The sequence below is a fragment of the Mobula hypostoma genome, chromosome 16, assembly GCF_963921235.1.
Source record: "Mobula hypostoma chromosome 16, sMobHyp1.1, whole genome shotgun sequence".
NCBI classification, from domain to species: domain Eukaryota; kingdom Metazoa; phylum Chordata; class Chondrichthyes; order Myliobatiformes; family Myliobatidae; genus Mobula; species Mobula hypostoma.
The window spans coordinates 46,932,516-46,947,540 of NC_086112.1; the positions used below are offsets into that span (position 1 = coordinate 46,932,516).

Consider the following 15,025-nt stretch of genomic DNA (forward strand, 5'->3'; position numbering starts at 1 on the left):
TCATCTGGGAGCAAAGCCTTGTTGAATTTTATATTGCTTAGTTCTACATCTGTAGAAGGTGATGGCATTCAAGCCCTACCACAGCTTTTGAGCATCCTTCTGTGATTCAAGTTGGTCTGGAATTGCCATTTTGTATATGAGATGGGTTCCCAGAGATCATACCTGGACCTCGTTTACTTTATCGCCAGACCTGAATGTCATTGATCTGGCCCCCAGCAGACTGTGGACCTCATGGTTCATCCAGGGCTCTGATTTTCTGGAGGCATACTTGTCCATGACTTTTTTTAAAATAAAATCCATGGTAACCTTGGTGTTTTTGTTCAAATCCTCTGATAAGGATCGTGAAAATGGCCCAGTCCACTGACTCAAAGCAATCCTGTAGCTAATCCTCTGCCTCCCGCAACCACCTGTTTGTTGTCCTTATTTCTGAAGCCGTGCTCTTCGGCCTCTTGTCTGTATGCGGGTAGAGGAGGACAGCCAAATGATCAAATTTCCCGAAATGCAGGTAGACCTTCCTAATCATAATACAGCAGTGGTTGAGTGGGACCCCTGGTACCACAGGTGATACGTTGATGATAATTGGGTAGAGGTTTCTTCATACACGCCTGATTGAATTCTCCAACAATGATTTGAAGGGCGTTGGGGTAGGCTGTTTTTGTAGGCTGATAGTGGCACTCAGTAGCTAAAATGCCTGCTTAACGTCAGCTTTTGGTGGTATGTGAACTACGGTTAGGATCATGGAGGAGATCTCTCCTGGTAAGTAAAATGGTCAACACTTCAGATATTTCGGGTAGAGACCGAGCACGACGAGACTGCTATGTCTGAGCACCACAAAGAGTTTATCATGAAACACAGACCTCCACCTTTTGCCTTCTACAAACTAGCAGTCTGGTCCATCCAGTGTATCAAGAAGCACTCTTTTCTCACTGACATATCCAGGGTACGTCCATACTACGCTGGATAATTTTGAAAACGAAGCTTTTTCTCTTCATTTTGCCCTCCCGTCCATACTGAGCCGGCGTTTTCAGCCCCCGAAAATGGAGATTTTGGAAAACACTCTCCAGAGTGAATAAATCTGGAAACGCTTAATATCCGGCGTAGTGTGTACGGGATAATCGGAGAGATTTTAAAACGCTGTCATGACAACACCACAACAACAATGCTTTTTTCTGCTTCTGCTTGGTACTGCGCAAGTTGTTATAACACGCAGTTGGTGTGAACGGCGTGAGAGTTAAATTGTAAAGTGAGTTTTTTCGACTATTTGAAAACACTGTCATGATGTGCTGGAACAGATGTTCGTTGTTTTCTTGAACGCCACCACCTAACAATTTCAGAACAGACGGACGAGACTGAAGCCAGTTGACCCATAGCTTACTGAATAAATAAGTATACTCACTTCGCCCTGTTTTCTGTCCTTGCTTGTATGAAGGTGGTTTACCTCTTTATGCAAATACTTCTCTGACAATAGATGTGTAACAGCCTAATGTAACATTGTATGGAAATACAAGATAACGCTGATGCAGACGTTTTATACATTTAACAAGGTGCTTTATTAATGTAACAGAGTTAGTTTTTCAATGCTCGTTGTCAGCTGGGTCATACTGTCCGTGAACTCCCTGTCGGTTGCCTCCATACGCTCTAGTATTTGTTTTTTTTAAGTTTTAAGTCCTCCTGTGCGAGAGCCAAGAGCAATTCCTTTAAAGTTTTTCTACTCTGTAACTGGACAAACGCGCACGAAGTATATCGTTTCCTCTTCACTTATTTTCTGTGTGTGTCCTGTGCATGCCCAGTAGGAGGAGATTCGCCCAAATATCCGCCTAATGTGGGTGGAGATATTTTGAAAAACGCTTTGTGTGGACGCCTGTCGTTTTTACTCGAAACCGGCGTTTTCAAAATTATCCAGCGTAGTGTGGACGTAGTGCCAGTGTCTCCAGAGTGGGCCATTTATCTGTGAAACACAATGCAGCAATTCTTCATAATTCCCCCGGAACAGGTATCTTGCCCTTAGGTCTTCAGTGTTGTTCTCCATTGTCTGTACATTTGCAAACAAGACACTGTGTTGCAGGAGTTTCATAATTCTGATGTTCAGTCTGGCTTGGGGTCCTCCTCTCCTCCATCTCTTTTGATTATGGTGATACACCTTAATCCACTTAAAGGTACTGTATCTGCATGCTTGAGAGTTAACACACTGTCGGATTGTGTAGGTCGTTGATGCAAATGACACATTTCACTGTGTTTCGATGTACATGTGACAAAGCTAATTTCTTTAATTTAAAAAATAGTAATTATTGCTGCTATAATTTGTTCGTACCCTGTTGATTTGAATCATTATTGAATTTTCACTCAACTGAAATTGTGTATATTTGCAAAATTCATGATAGAGATGAACTTATCTTTTACATCGAATCCCATAATCTCTAGGTGCTATTATTTGAATTCTTGAAACAAGATTAAAATTTTCTTGTACAAATTTAGATTGAGCACTGCTACGTTTATTGTTTAACTGAACTCAAAATGAATATGTGTATTAATTACTTCCTGTTGTTTACTTCTGTGAATTGTGTAATTGGCTGATTTGGAATTGGGACTTTTGACCTTAATTTCTCAGATCCAGTTTATTTTTGGGCTATTAAAAGGAAGTTGGCACCACTTTAACTAGTAAAGAAATATATATATAGCTGAGATTGAATGCAATTAATAGTGCAAGAACATGTATTAAATATGTTTGAGTTAAATGATTGTTGGCAATTTATTCCTGAATTTATTACAAAAACTTTAGGAAAAAATTATCAATCCAAGCATTTCAGGTTATGGTGATCCTGACATCTAGCATATATTTGTACAAGTAAATATAGCAAATGGATCATTAAATTGGGTGAATTACTGGATGTGAAATTTCTTTAGATGGGTCATTAAGCTGGGCTCTAGCTGCTTTTATCAGCCAAAGTTTCAAAGAAGTGGCAGTATTTTCGTGCTGAAGCTTGGCCAATGTATATCCCTCAATCACAACTGAAACATCTTTAACTCATTAACCAACTGTGAGCTGAGTGACTGTCAGCTCTGCTGACATGAGCTATGAGATTAGTGTCAGTGTAGCTGAGACCTTTATTGATAAATCCAAATTTTTTCTTCTTTTAGGTTTCTAATATTTCATGTGATTACACTTTTTTTAGGTGGCAGAGCTTGGATGTTGGCATCCCAATGGGATGTGCAATTTCACCCATCCTTTTTGTGTTAGCCATGGAGGTCATTGTAAGGGCTGCAGAATCAGTGGGACCAGGTGTCGCACTTGATGGCGGAGAGGAGTTACCACCAATACGAGCGTTCATGGGTGATCTTACAGTTTTGGGTCTTAGCACGGAGGCAGTGGAAAATGTACTATCTAGACACGAGGAGCTAATGGATTGGGGAAGAATGAAGTTCAAGACCAGGAAGTCAAGGAGCCTTGTTCTTTAGGAGAGGAAAGCTGGTTGACTTTCATTTCACCCTTTGTGGAGAGGAGATTCCATCCATTCAGGACCAACCAGTTAAGAGCCTCGGGCGATGGTACACAGAGGAACTGAGAGACACCAAGAGGGCTCAAGAGACAGGAGAACAGATCAGCAGAGGTCTGATGTCTGTTGACAAGAGCGGCTTGCCTGGCAAATTGAAGTTGTAGTGCTTGCAGTACGGACTGACGCCATGGATAATGTGGCCACTAACTGCCTATGAAGTGGCAATGTCCCATGTTGAGGCAATGGAGCGGAAGATCAACAAGTATGTGAAGAAGTGGCTTGGAGTACCGAGCAGCCTCACCAATGTTGCAATCCACAGTAGCCAGACAAAGCTTACCATCCCAGTGCAATCCCTTGTTGAGGAGGTCAAGGTAGCCAAGGTAAGATCATTCTTGATGCTTCGAGGCTCAAGAGACCCTGTCATCAAGAACACCCAGCCGGATGTGAGATCAGGCAGGAAGTGGTCATCCGGTGTAGCAGTTGATGAGGCAGAGTCTATATTGAAGCACAAGGAGATGGTTGGGGCTATCCAGCTAGGCCGCCAGGGACTTGGGTGGGCAACCCACAGGTGGTGGTCATCTTCTACAGGTAAGGAGTGCCGTGAGCTTGTAACATAAGAAATACGAGGGGTAGAAGAAGAGAAGAGGTTAACTAAAACAGCTGGCCTGGCCAATCAAGGGGCTTGGACCCGGTGGGAAAGTGTTGAACAACGACATCTATCTTGGAATGTTCTGTGGCAGATGGAACCGCTCCGCATTTCTTTTCTATGCAGAGCAGCGTACGATCTGCTCCCAACACCTGCCAACCTCAGCACCTGGTATGAAGATAAGACAGACAGGTGTGCTGCTTGTGGCGAGAAGGGAACACTTCAACATATCTTGAGTGCATGCACAGTCAATTTTTCCAGCAGCCTGTACACTTGGAGACATAACAACGTTCTCAAAGTTGTGACAGAAGCGGTTGAGCGGAGAGTACTGCAGCACAACTTATCTCATGCCCCATGATGTACAGAACATCGCATATCATTTGTGAAAGAGTGCTCCAAGTCAAGGGTGTACAGCACAGGCTCACGATCAAGCATACTTTCTTCAGCCAATGATTGGTGTCTCAAGGCTGACCTGGACGGGAAAGGCAGTTTCCCAGAGCAAATAGCTTTCACAACATTGCGTCCAGATATAATCGTATGGTCTGACACCAGTAGAGAAGTGGTTATTGGTGAACTCACAGTCCCCTGGGAAGACAACATCGATGAAGCCCATGAGCGCAAGTTAACCAAGTATGCAGAATTAAGATCAGAGTGCAGAGACAGAGGGTGGAAGGTCTCATGCTATCCATTTGAAGTAGGCTGCTGTGGGTTTATTGTGTTCACTCTCCAGAAGTGGTTGTGTGACCTTGACTTCACTAGAAGAGAGATCAAGTCAACCAGCAGAGCTGTAGCTGAAGCAGCAGAAAAAGGATCAACGTTGGTGTGGACCAAGTATGTCCAGAGGGGCAGATAGTCAGACAGTGTATATATCTTTTGCAAACCCTTCAGTAGTTGCATAAACACCTGAAGAGCAGACTATCTGATGGATGGAAGTGACCAACAACTCTGGTAGAGGCAGATGCTAAGTTTTTAAGCTCACCAGTGGGAGGTGGTGTTTTAGCACTGCTGGCCCACCACCTTGCGGGAGTCTTGATCATAAGCGGGCCGAAACTCCTGAAGACAGGTGGCAGATCAACTGATGATCCCACTGGTGATAGCACAGGACAGTTAACATCTTAGTCCACGTATATTTTGTAACTCCCGGTTTTGATTGAGAATTAACAATCAGTGACATAACAATTTGGCTATTTTTTGAACCCCCTGACTCATTTCAAACTATTAAGCAAGATCATATGCTCTTTTTTTTTTGGACTAATGTAACACCTGTGTAGCACCAGTCTTATCATGTGTCACTGGTCGTCGCACTCTTTTGAGAAAACCAAATTACACTTGGTGCTAGTAGGCCATCAGAAGTTTCTAGGTATCAGAAGGAGGCAGTGAACAGAAACCACACACTTCTGGAAATAAAGTTTTGTTTATAAGAAAAACAATATGCACCAAATATTTACATGAACAAGAACAATTCAAAATTCAAACATCCTGTTCAGGTTCCAAATCTTAAATGTCAAACCACAACAAATTCCTTTTTAATTAGAATCAGTGATATTGATTAGAATAACCTTTGTTACTCCAATTTCTCTAATTAGATCTGGTGTTATTCCCTATTTAAAAGTTTATGGACTAAACTTCCCTTTTTACTTATCCCTAGTTAGTTAGAAAACCAAATATAATTCATATTCTCAAGTACTATAGTGGACTTCAGTTTCAGTTCCAAGCAGTATATCTACAAGTTTAAATTCAAATTCAAAAATTATATATCTATACAGCTTAATTCCTTTCACAACCATTCTCCATCACAACTCTTAAACGAAGTAAATCTCATTCAGTAACTTATCAAAGTCTTTGCCAAAAATAATCAGTTTTTGCAAAAATTTAAATTCAGATTCTTCGAATGAAAATAAACTTAGACATCCAACCGTATTAAATCCTCTGCGTCATTACCCAGTTCGTTCCCGTGCTGGTTCTTCGACTGTTGGGTGGCTCACCATCGTGTTTCTTCGATTCATTGGAATGAAATAGTTTATCATCCACAGAAAGTCAATTCACAAACTTGTACAAATTCCTTGGTATGATTTTACAGAACTAATTCCCGACTACACAGTAGGGCTTTTGGACACTGGTCTCTGCCAATATTGTCTCGTTCTAGCAACTCCATGTTATCGCTGTAGCTTCAATAAATCTTTTATCGCTATTGTCTCTCCTCCAGGGGTTTCACCCTGAAGGTTTCAAGTTAGTAGGGTGAAGATACTCACTACTAACTCCATTCTTAACAGTTCATGTCTTCAGCTTCTAATCATTGCTGTGTTTCTCTCCTTGTCCTTCCTGTGTCCAGCCCGCCCCTCCCTCACATAGTGGTTTTTTCAAATTCTTGCTTTTTTTAAAATTGGTAAACCTCATTTTCAGCTCTCCGCAGGTAGAACTTTCTAACATTATAATTTTGGGTTCAGTTAACCTGGGTTACACCAACATGCTAAGATTCTGGAGGCGAAGGACAAATCGTTTGTGCATTACAGTATAGCTGATGAAATGAGAACATTCAGACCTAAGAGGACATGGAAACATTTTATGGCAATTGTGAAGAGGGTGGAGAAGAAATGCATACAGTTGCAAGAAAAAAAGTTTGAAAACCCTTTGCAATGACCTGGTTTTCTGCAGTAATTACTCATAAAATCTGATCTGATCTTCATCTAAGTCACAATAATAGACAAACACAATCTGCCTAAATTATAACACAATTGTACTTTTCATGTCTTTATTGAACACATTGTTTAATCATTCACAGTCCAAGCTGGAACAAGTATGTGAATCCTTGTATTGAATAACTGATGGTACCTCCTCTAGCAGCAGTAACATCCACCAAACGTTTCCTGTTGCAGCTGATTCGATTTGCTCAATGACAAGGAGGAATTTTAGACCATTCCTCCATACAGAACTGCTTCAGTTCATCAATATTCTGGGATACCTTGCATGAATAGCCCTCTTCAAGTAATGCTATGGCCTCTCAATTGGGTTAAAGTCTGGACTCTGACTTGGCCATTCCAAAACACAACTGTTTTTTGAAACCATTTTGTTGTTGATTTATTCTTGTCTTTTGGATCATTGTCTTTTTACATCATCTAACTTTTATTAACCTTTGGGTGATGAACCACTACCCTGACGTTCTCCTGTAAAATATCTTAATACAATTTTGAGTTCATTGTTTCCTCAACAATTGCAAGCTGTCCAGGCCCTGAGGCAGCAAAACAGCCCCAAACCACGATGCTCTTTGCACCATGCTTCACAGTTGGGATGAGGTTTTGGTGTTCATGTGCAGTGCCCTGTTTACTCCAAACATAGTGGTGTTGTGCATTTCTGCCAGAAAGTTCAATATTGTCTCCTCTGTCCAGAAAACAGAGCCTTGGTTTTCTCCATGGTGTCCTAACATGAAAACCATTCTTCTTCAGTGTTCTTCAAGTGAACTCGTGAACAGAGACTTTAGCAAGTTCTGGAGATTTCTGCAGGCCTTTTGCTGTTACCCTTGGGTTCTTTTTCACGTCCTTCAGCATTGCACACTGTGCTGTTGGTGTGATCTTTGCAGGACACCCACTCAAAGGAGAGTAGCAACAGTACTGAATTTCCTCCATTTGTAGACAATTTCTCTTACTATTGGCTGATGAACATTCAGGTCTTTAGCAATGCTTTTGATGCCTTTTCCAGCTTCATGCATCTCTACAGTTCTTCTAAGGTCCTCTGAAAGTTGTTTCGTTCGGGGCATGGTGCACATAAACAGATCTTCCTTGAAGAGGAGGCTTTGTCAGTAACCTGACTTTGTGTCTTTTTTTATAGGGCAGGGCACCTCAACCACCCACACCTCCAATCTCATCTCATTGATTGGAACACCTCACTCCAAATAGCTTTTGTAGAAGGCACTACCTCATTGAACCTACCCCATTGTACTTCTTTGAACCTAGACTGTTTAAATGGTGTACTCAGTATTGACAAGAAGTAGTACAATTGTTTGTGTTATTAGTTTTGGCAGATTGTGTTTGTCTGTTATTGTGACTTGGATAAAGATCAGACCATATTTTATGAGTAATTAATGCAGAAAACCAGATAATTGCCAAGGGTTCACAAACTTCCTCGTGTAGTTCTAACACTGAAGTTATTAAAAATAAATATGGTGGGAGTTGGAGGAATGAAATATCAAGATGGAAGGTGAAGAAAATATTTGGATAAATATAGGAACTTGTGCGAATGTTTGATAATCACTTAAAAGGGAGTCCCTTAAAATAATTACTTCCCCTGCAGTCACACATTCTCCTACACATAATTCTTTTGTATTTTATTTTCACTGCTATCCCTGCATTTATTTTTTTCCACATTCCTAGTATCTTTTGGTGACTGGTTTTAATCTCACTGACACCTTAACATTCCTCTTTCTATGCTTGCTTTGGAGTTTTACTGACTTTTGAATTAGTCCCCAATATTCTTTGCTGGGATAGTGTATAAGACCAAAATAAGTGAAACAGAATCTGAAAAACTAAAGCTGGAAGTGGAATCTAAATCTGTCAAGCTCGGAGTAGGTATAAAGAAAAGAAGCTGGAGGGAGCAAGAGTAGGACATGGTACTGTTGACCAAAGAGAGTAACTATTCAAATGACTTATGATATCATATGGTCATTGGCACTGCTTAAACTGGACAATCATTTGACTCATGCTATGCAAGACATTACTGGCAAGATTATTGTACTAGTTATAGAGGTTCAGCAAAAAATGTCATTAGGAAATTGTATTGGTTTTGATTATTGTCTCATGTACCAAGATATAGTGAAAAGCTTGTCCTGTATACTGTTCATACCAATCAAATCATTGCAGTGCATTGAGCTAAAATAAGGTAAAGCAATAAGAATGCAGAATAAAGTGTAAAAGCTTCCAAAAAGTGCTGTACAAGGTACCTATGAAGTTCAATGAAGAAGATTGTAAATCAAGAGTCCATCTTATAATAACAATGGGATAGCAGCTGTCATTGAGCTTGGTGGTATGTACTTTCAGGCTTTTGTATCTTCTTCCTGATGGGAAAGGAAAAGAAAGAACATCCAGGGTGGGTGATTTTTTTTTTTTGCTGTCTCCTTTACTGAGGTAAAGGGTATAGACAGGGTCCATGAATGGGAGGCTGGTTCCTGTGATGTGCTGAGTTGTGTCCACAACTCTGCAGTTTCTTGCAGTCATGTGCAGAGCAGTTGCTATACTATGCCATTATGTATCCAGGTAGAATATTTTCTATGGTGCAACAAAGGACATGCCAAATTTCTTCAGCCTCCTGATGAAACATTTCTCTGTGTGAAAGGCCTTACTAACGCCTCCAGGGGGATAAATGTCAAAACCCTTACACAAATATGCTTTCAAAATAGTGTAAATTTGTTTAATTAGAGGAGGTCCACATTTACTCTTGACTAGCCTTAATCTTTTGAACTTTTATTACAGGAGGGAAAATGTCCGCCTCACAGTAGGATGGCAATCTGGTTCGAACGCAATTCACAAAAAGGTACATCATATTGATTATCTTTGCCTGTAAATTTCCATAACACAAATGTCTTCACTGCAGTTTTTAAAATGTCCAATTTGTATACCATCAAGTTAATTTTATATAGCATCTTTTAATATAGAAGATATTCCAAGAGATTATAGTAATCTAAACTATAAGAGTGGCATGAATGTTATTATGAAAAGCTTGATCAAATTATTGTTTTAAAGTGAAGGGTGAAGAGATGGTGGGGTGGTTGAAGTGTCCTTGTTTACACAAAGAATTTCAGGCATGGTCTAACTGGCTGAGAATGAGACCTGCAAGAGAAGGCATTGAAGAGAAAATGCAGAAAGTGAAGTGGTTCAAGATTGCTTAATGTCATTTCCAGTATACAAGTGTAAAGGAAAACAAACTAATTGTTACTTCGGGTCCAATACAGCACAAAAAAACATACTAAGATAAAGAACACAATTTAAAAAGTGCAATTAGTATAAATACATAAGATAGCTAATATATATATGTTTATTATACATATATAAAGTGATCTAGGTACAGGAAATATGTACAGTGATTGACAGGAAATAAATAAAGCTAGTGGTGGTGAATAGTGTTGGAAGGAGAGAGCAATTATTTTGGGAAGGGAGGAATTGTGAACAATCTGTTGGTAACCAAGAAGTGATATTGCAGTACAGGAGACAGCAACTGTGATAAGAAAAGGGGTTAGGGAAGAGGGATTGTGGTAAATCAATGCTGTTAATGGATTTAAATAGCATTGTAATTGTTATGACAAGAATGGGATGGGGAAAACGATGTAGGAGAAAGTGACAGCATGTTAGATATTTATAACGGCTGTGAAAACATCCCAAGTGTAATGATAAAGGTCTGCCTATCTGGACTAGCTATTCCTCTAGCCAAGTTAGTCTGATGTAGCCTATGACACGGGATCTACCTGAGGATGTAAGAAGGTAATTTATTTACCATCCATTTTTTTTAAAAAATGAATTTTGCCAACTATTTGGTCTTTGGGCATTCTCACAATCGTCAAGGTAATACAATATTTTGTAAATAATTCAAGTGGTTGTCACTCTAGTAATCTTTAAAACAAACTTGCTCTTTGCCAGAAGATTAGGAATAGGGCAGTTACATACTTATGTTTATCTTAATTTACAACTCCATAAATAATTATTCAATCAAGATTGAATAATAGTTTTTTTAAAAAGCGAAATTAGGTTAATATTATACTGGCTAAGCTTTTAAAGATAACTACTATCTGATTGCCTGATTTTCAAATTCTTGGGGGTGGTGGGGTCTGCTAAGCTCCAATGTGCCTCCAAGTGCAGTGTTTCAGACATGGTCTAACAAGTAAGATTTATGCCATTCAATTGACAAATGTTGTCCATCCTTATCAATAAAATATATTTAGAAAATATAGATGCTGAAAGAAAACTGGAAGCAACCAGGAGTTCACACAGGACAAGTTAGGAAAGAAATAAACTTAGTTGTTTGCTTCAAAGACCCTTCATCAGAACTGTAACAGTGAGAAAACAAGTGTGCATAGTCATAGTCATACTTTATTGATCCCAGGGGAAATTGGTTTTCGTCACAGTTGTACCATAAATAGTAAATGGTTCTTAAGTTGTGGAGGTGGCGAGAACACGATGTTGGTGATCAGGTGCAGGCCAAAGCTGTCACGTTAACAGTTGCTAAGTCAAAAGTGACAAAATAAGAAAAGCCACAGGCACATCATTGGGGGCATGGGCGTGGAGTGGAGATTTACCTGCAACAGTTAATGTTTACAGTGTGTGTAGTTGGGAGATGAGCTTTGTAGGACATAGTTTGAATAATATAGATCGGTCATTGGAGTGGAACGGAGAAGTGATGTGGTAGGTAAACAGAAACCCAAGGTCATCCTTATAGACTGAATGGAGTTATTCTGCAAAACAGAGTTTTGTATTGTGTTGGCAGAGGGGATCATATTGTTAACACGAAGGGCAATAGAGTAAATTGGATTGAACAGTACAGCACAGGAACAATCCACTTAACCCACAATGTTGTGCCGAAACAATAAAATTAATAATCAAATAGCTAACTGAACTAATCCGTTCTGCCTAAACAATGTCCTTATTCTTCCGTTTCCCTCACTTTCATGTGTCTATCTAAACATCTCTCAAATGTCCCTAATGTATCTGCCTCTACCACTACCCAGACAGCACATTCCAGGCACCTACCACTCTGTGTAAAGTGACTTGCCCCTCACATCTCCTTTGAACTTCACTCTCACATTAATTTCTGTTACTGCACCGGTCCATTGCAATAATGGCCATGCAACATACAAATGTCCTTGAAGATTTATTTTTATTTCTCTCTTTCTCTTTCTTCAGTAAACACCGTGAAAGCGTGTGCTCTTCTTGGACGTACAGAATAAGGTTATTTTAGGGCCATGTGTCTTTCTCTGCTTCCATGTTGGTTTTGACCCATAATGCATCACTCATGCTTTTATTAAACTCTGGTCATTGTGACCCGTTACACTCCACATTAAATAAAACCTTACATAAAATATTTTAAGGTTATAAAATAATCATGAATTTATGACAAAAACATACAAAATAAACATCTCAATGAAACATGTCTCTGAGACAGTTACAATTTCATTCCCTCCGGTATTAGACATTTCAACTCTGGGGGAAAGTTACTGTCTGTCACTATCTATGCCTTTCATAATCTTATAAACCTTTATCAGATCTCCCCACAGCCTCTGTTGCTCCAGAGAAAGCAACCCAAGTTTGTTCAACCTTGTTGCACATGCCCTCTAATCTAGACAGCATCCTAGTAAACTTCTTCTGCACCCTCTCCAAATCCTCAGTCTCTTTCCTATAGTTTTATAAAGCTGCAACATAACTTCCTGTCTTTTGAACTCAATGCCCTGACTAATAAGGGCAAGCATGACGTATGCTTTCTTAACCACCCTGTTAACCTCCTTCAGGGAGCTATGAACTGGGACCCCAAGATCCCTCTGCTCATCAACACTGTTAAGGATCTTGTTCTTAACAGTGTACTGTCTCTTTACATTTTATCTACCAAGGTGTAACACTTCACATTTGGCTGGGTTAAACTCCATCTGCCACTTCTCTGCCTATGTCTGCAATTGATCTATCTCCTGCTCGATTCTTTGTCGGTCTATTACACTCACCACAACACCACCAAACTTTGTATCATCTGAAAATGTAGTAATCCACCCATTTATATTTGTATTTAAGCCCTCCTGGATGCAGCTAATAAATTTTGCCCTATGTAGAACCCTTGTGCAAAGAAAGTCCCTGTTTGTATCAGGGAAATTGAAGTCTCCCATCACAACACCATATTGGTTCTCTGGGACATTAAGCACCCGTTCCTGTTTCTCTTTCTTTCTTTTTAAATCTTTTTATTGAATAAGTATACAAAAAGGTAAGCCATATAGACACTAATACACTGTTAGAATATAATAAAATTACAGAAGATATTAATACAAAAAAAATACTACAATGTAATTTAAACATAACATACCAAGGTAACATAATAGTATACTAATTTTTATATATATATCAATAGAGAAAAGGAAAAAAAAACCCCCCAAAAAAAAACCCACCGTGCAACTAACTAAAAGCAAAGCAATGGGCTAACTTGAAACCAAACAGAGTTAAACTTAAAATCACGTCCTCAATCCCGACCTCCATTAAAAACAGTAAAAAAAAAACAAGAAGGGTATATATTACATTAAATGAAAATATTGAATAAAAGATCTCCAAGTCTGTTCAAATTTAAATGAGGAGTCATAAAGATTGCTTCTAATTTTCTCCAAATTCAAGCATAATACCGTCTGAGAAAACCAAAACAAGGTAGTTGGAGCATTAAGCTCTTTCCAATGTTGTAAGATACATCTTTTCGCCATTAAAGTAAGAAATGTAATCATTCTACGGGCTGAAGGGGAAAGATTACTGGAAATTTTAGGTAGTCCAAAGATAGCAGTAATAGAGTGAAGAGAGATATCTATATTCAATACCTTGGAGATAATATTAAAAATGTCTCTCCAAAAAGTTTCCAAAGTAGGGCAAGACATATGAGTTAAAGAGGCCATCTGCCCTGGACATCTATCACAAAAAGGATTAATATGAGAATAAAAGCGCGCTAACTTATCTTTGGACATATGTGCTCTATGAACAACTTTAAATTGAATTAGGAAATGTTTAGCACAGATAGAGGAAGTATTAACTAATTGTAAAATCTGCCCCCAGTCATCCACGGAAATGGTAAACCCCAATTCCTGTTCCCAATCTACCCTAATCTTATCAAATGGAGCTTTCCTAAGTTTCATAATAATATTATAAATCATAGCCGATGCACCTTTCTGACATGGATTAAGGTTAATTATAGTATCTAAAATGTATGTAGGAGGAAGCATTGGAAAGGAAGAAAGTATAGTACTTAGGAAATTTCTAACTTGTAGATATCTAAAAAAATGTATTCTTGATAAGTTATATTTATTAGATAATTGTTCAAAAGACATAGGGGAACCATCTAAAAATAAATCCAAAAACCGTGAAATACCCTTAGTCTTCCAAATTTGAAAAGCACGATCCATAAAAGAGGGAGGAAAAAATATGTTACCTAAAATAGGAATCGCTAACCCAAATTGATTAAGATCAAAAAATTTTCTGAATTGAAACCAAATACGTAAGGTATATTTAACTATCGGGTTAGACACCTGTTTAAGGTGTTTCAAATCAAAAGGAAGAGAGGAACCTAAAATAGAGCCAAGTGTAAAACCCTGAACAGATTGTAATTCCAATGCTACCCATTTAGGAATGGATAGTATATCCTGGTCAAGTAACCAGAATTTCATATGTCGAATATTAATTGCCCAATAATAAAATCTGAAGTTAGGTAATGCTAAGCCTCCATCTCTCTTAGCTTTCTGTAAATGTATTTTACCCAGTCTCGGGTTTTTATTCTGCCAAATAAGTGAAGAAATTTTAGAGTCAACTTTGTCAAAAAAAGATTTTGGAACAAAGATTGGTAATGCCTGAAATATATATAAAAATTTTGGCAAAAAAAACATCTTAACTGCATTAATACGACCAATCAAAGTTAAATATAAAGGAAACCATTTAGATGAAAGTTGAATAATATGGTCTATTAATGGTAAAAAGTTAGTCTTAAATAAATCTTTGTATTTACAAGTAATTTTAATCCCAAGATATGAAAAATAATTATTAATCAATTTAAATGGAAATTTATAATATAAGGGAAGTTGTTTATTAATCGGAAAGAGTTCACTCTTACTAAGATTTAATTTATAACCTGAAAAAAGACCAAATTGTGCTAATAGCTCTAAAACAGCCGGGAT

The 15,025-nt window shown here is 38.6% G+C and overlaps 1 protein-coding gene across 2 annotated transcripts in view; it reads left to right on the forward strand.

Annotated features, from left to right (window-relative positions):
* sass6 (SAS-6 centriolar assembly protein) overlaps positions 1-15,025 on the forward strand; it is a 60,707-nt gene that overhangs the window by 13,478 nt on the left and 32,204 nt on the right. The window contains exon 2 of one of the 2 annotated variants that reach the window (XM_063068878.1): positions 9,603-9,663. In XM_063068878.1, the coding sequence (XP_062924948.1) occupies positions 9,603-9,663 (61 nt within the window). Of the gene's footprint in view, positions 1-9,602; positions 9,664-15,025 lie in introns of those variants that run through there. The other variant, XM_063068879.1, reaches the window with a different exon arrangement.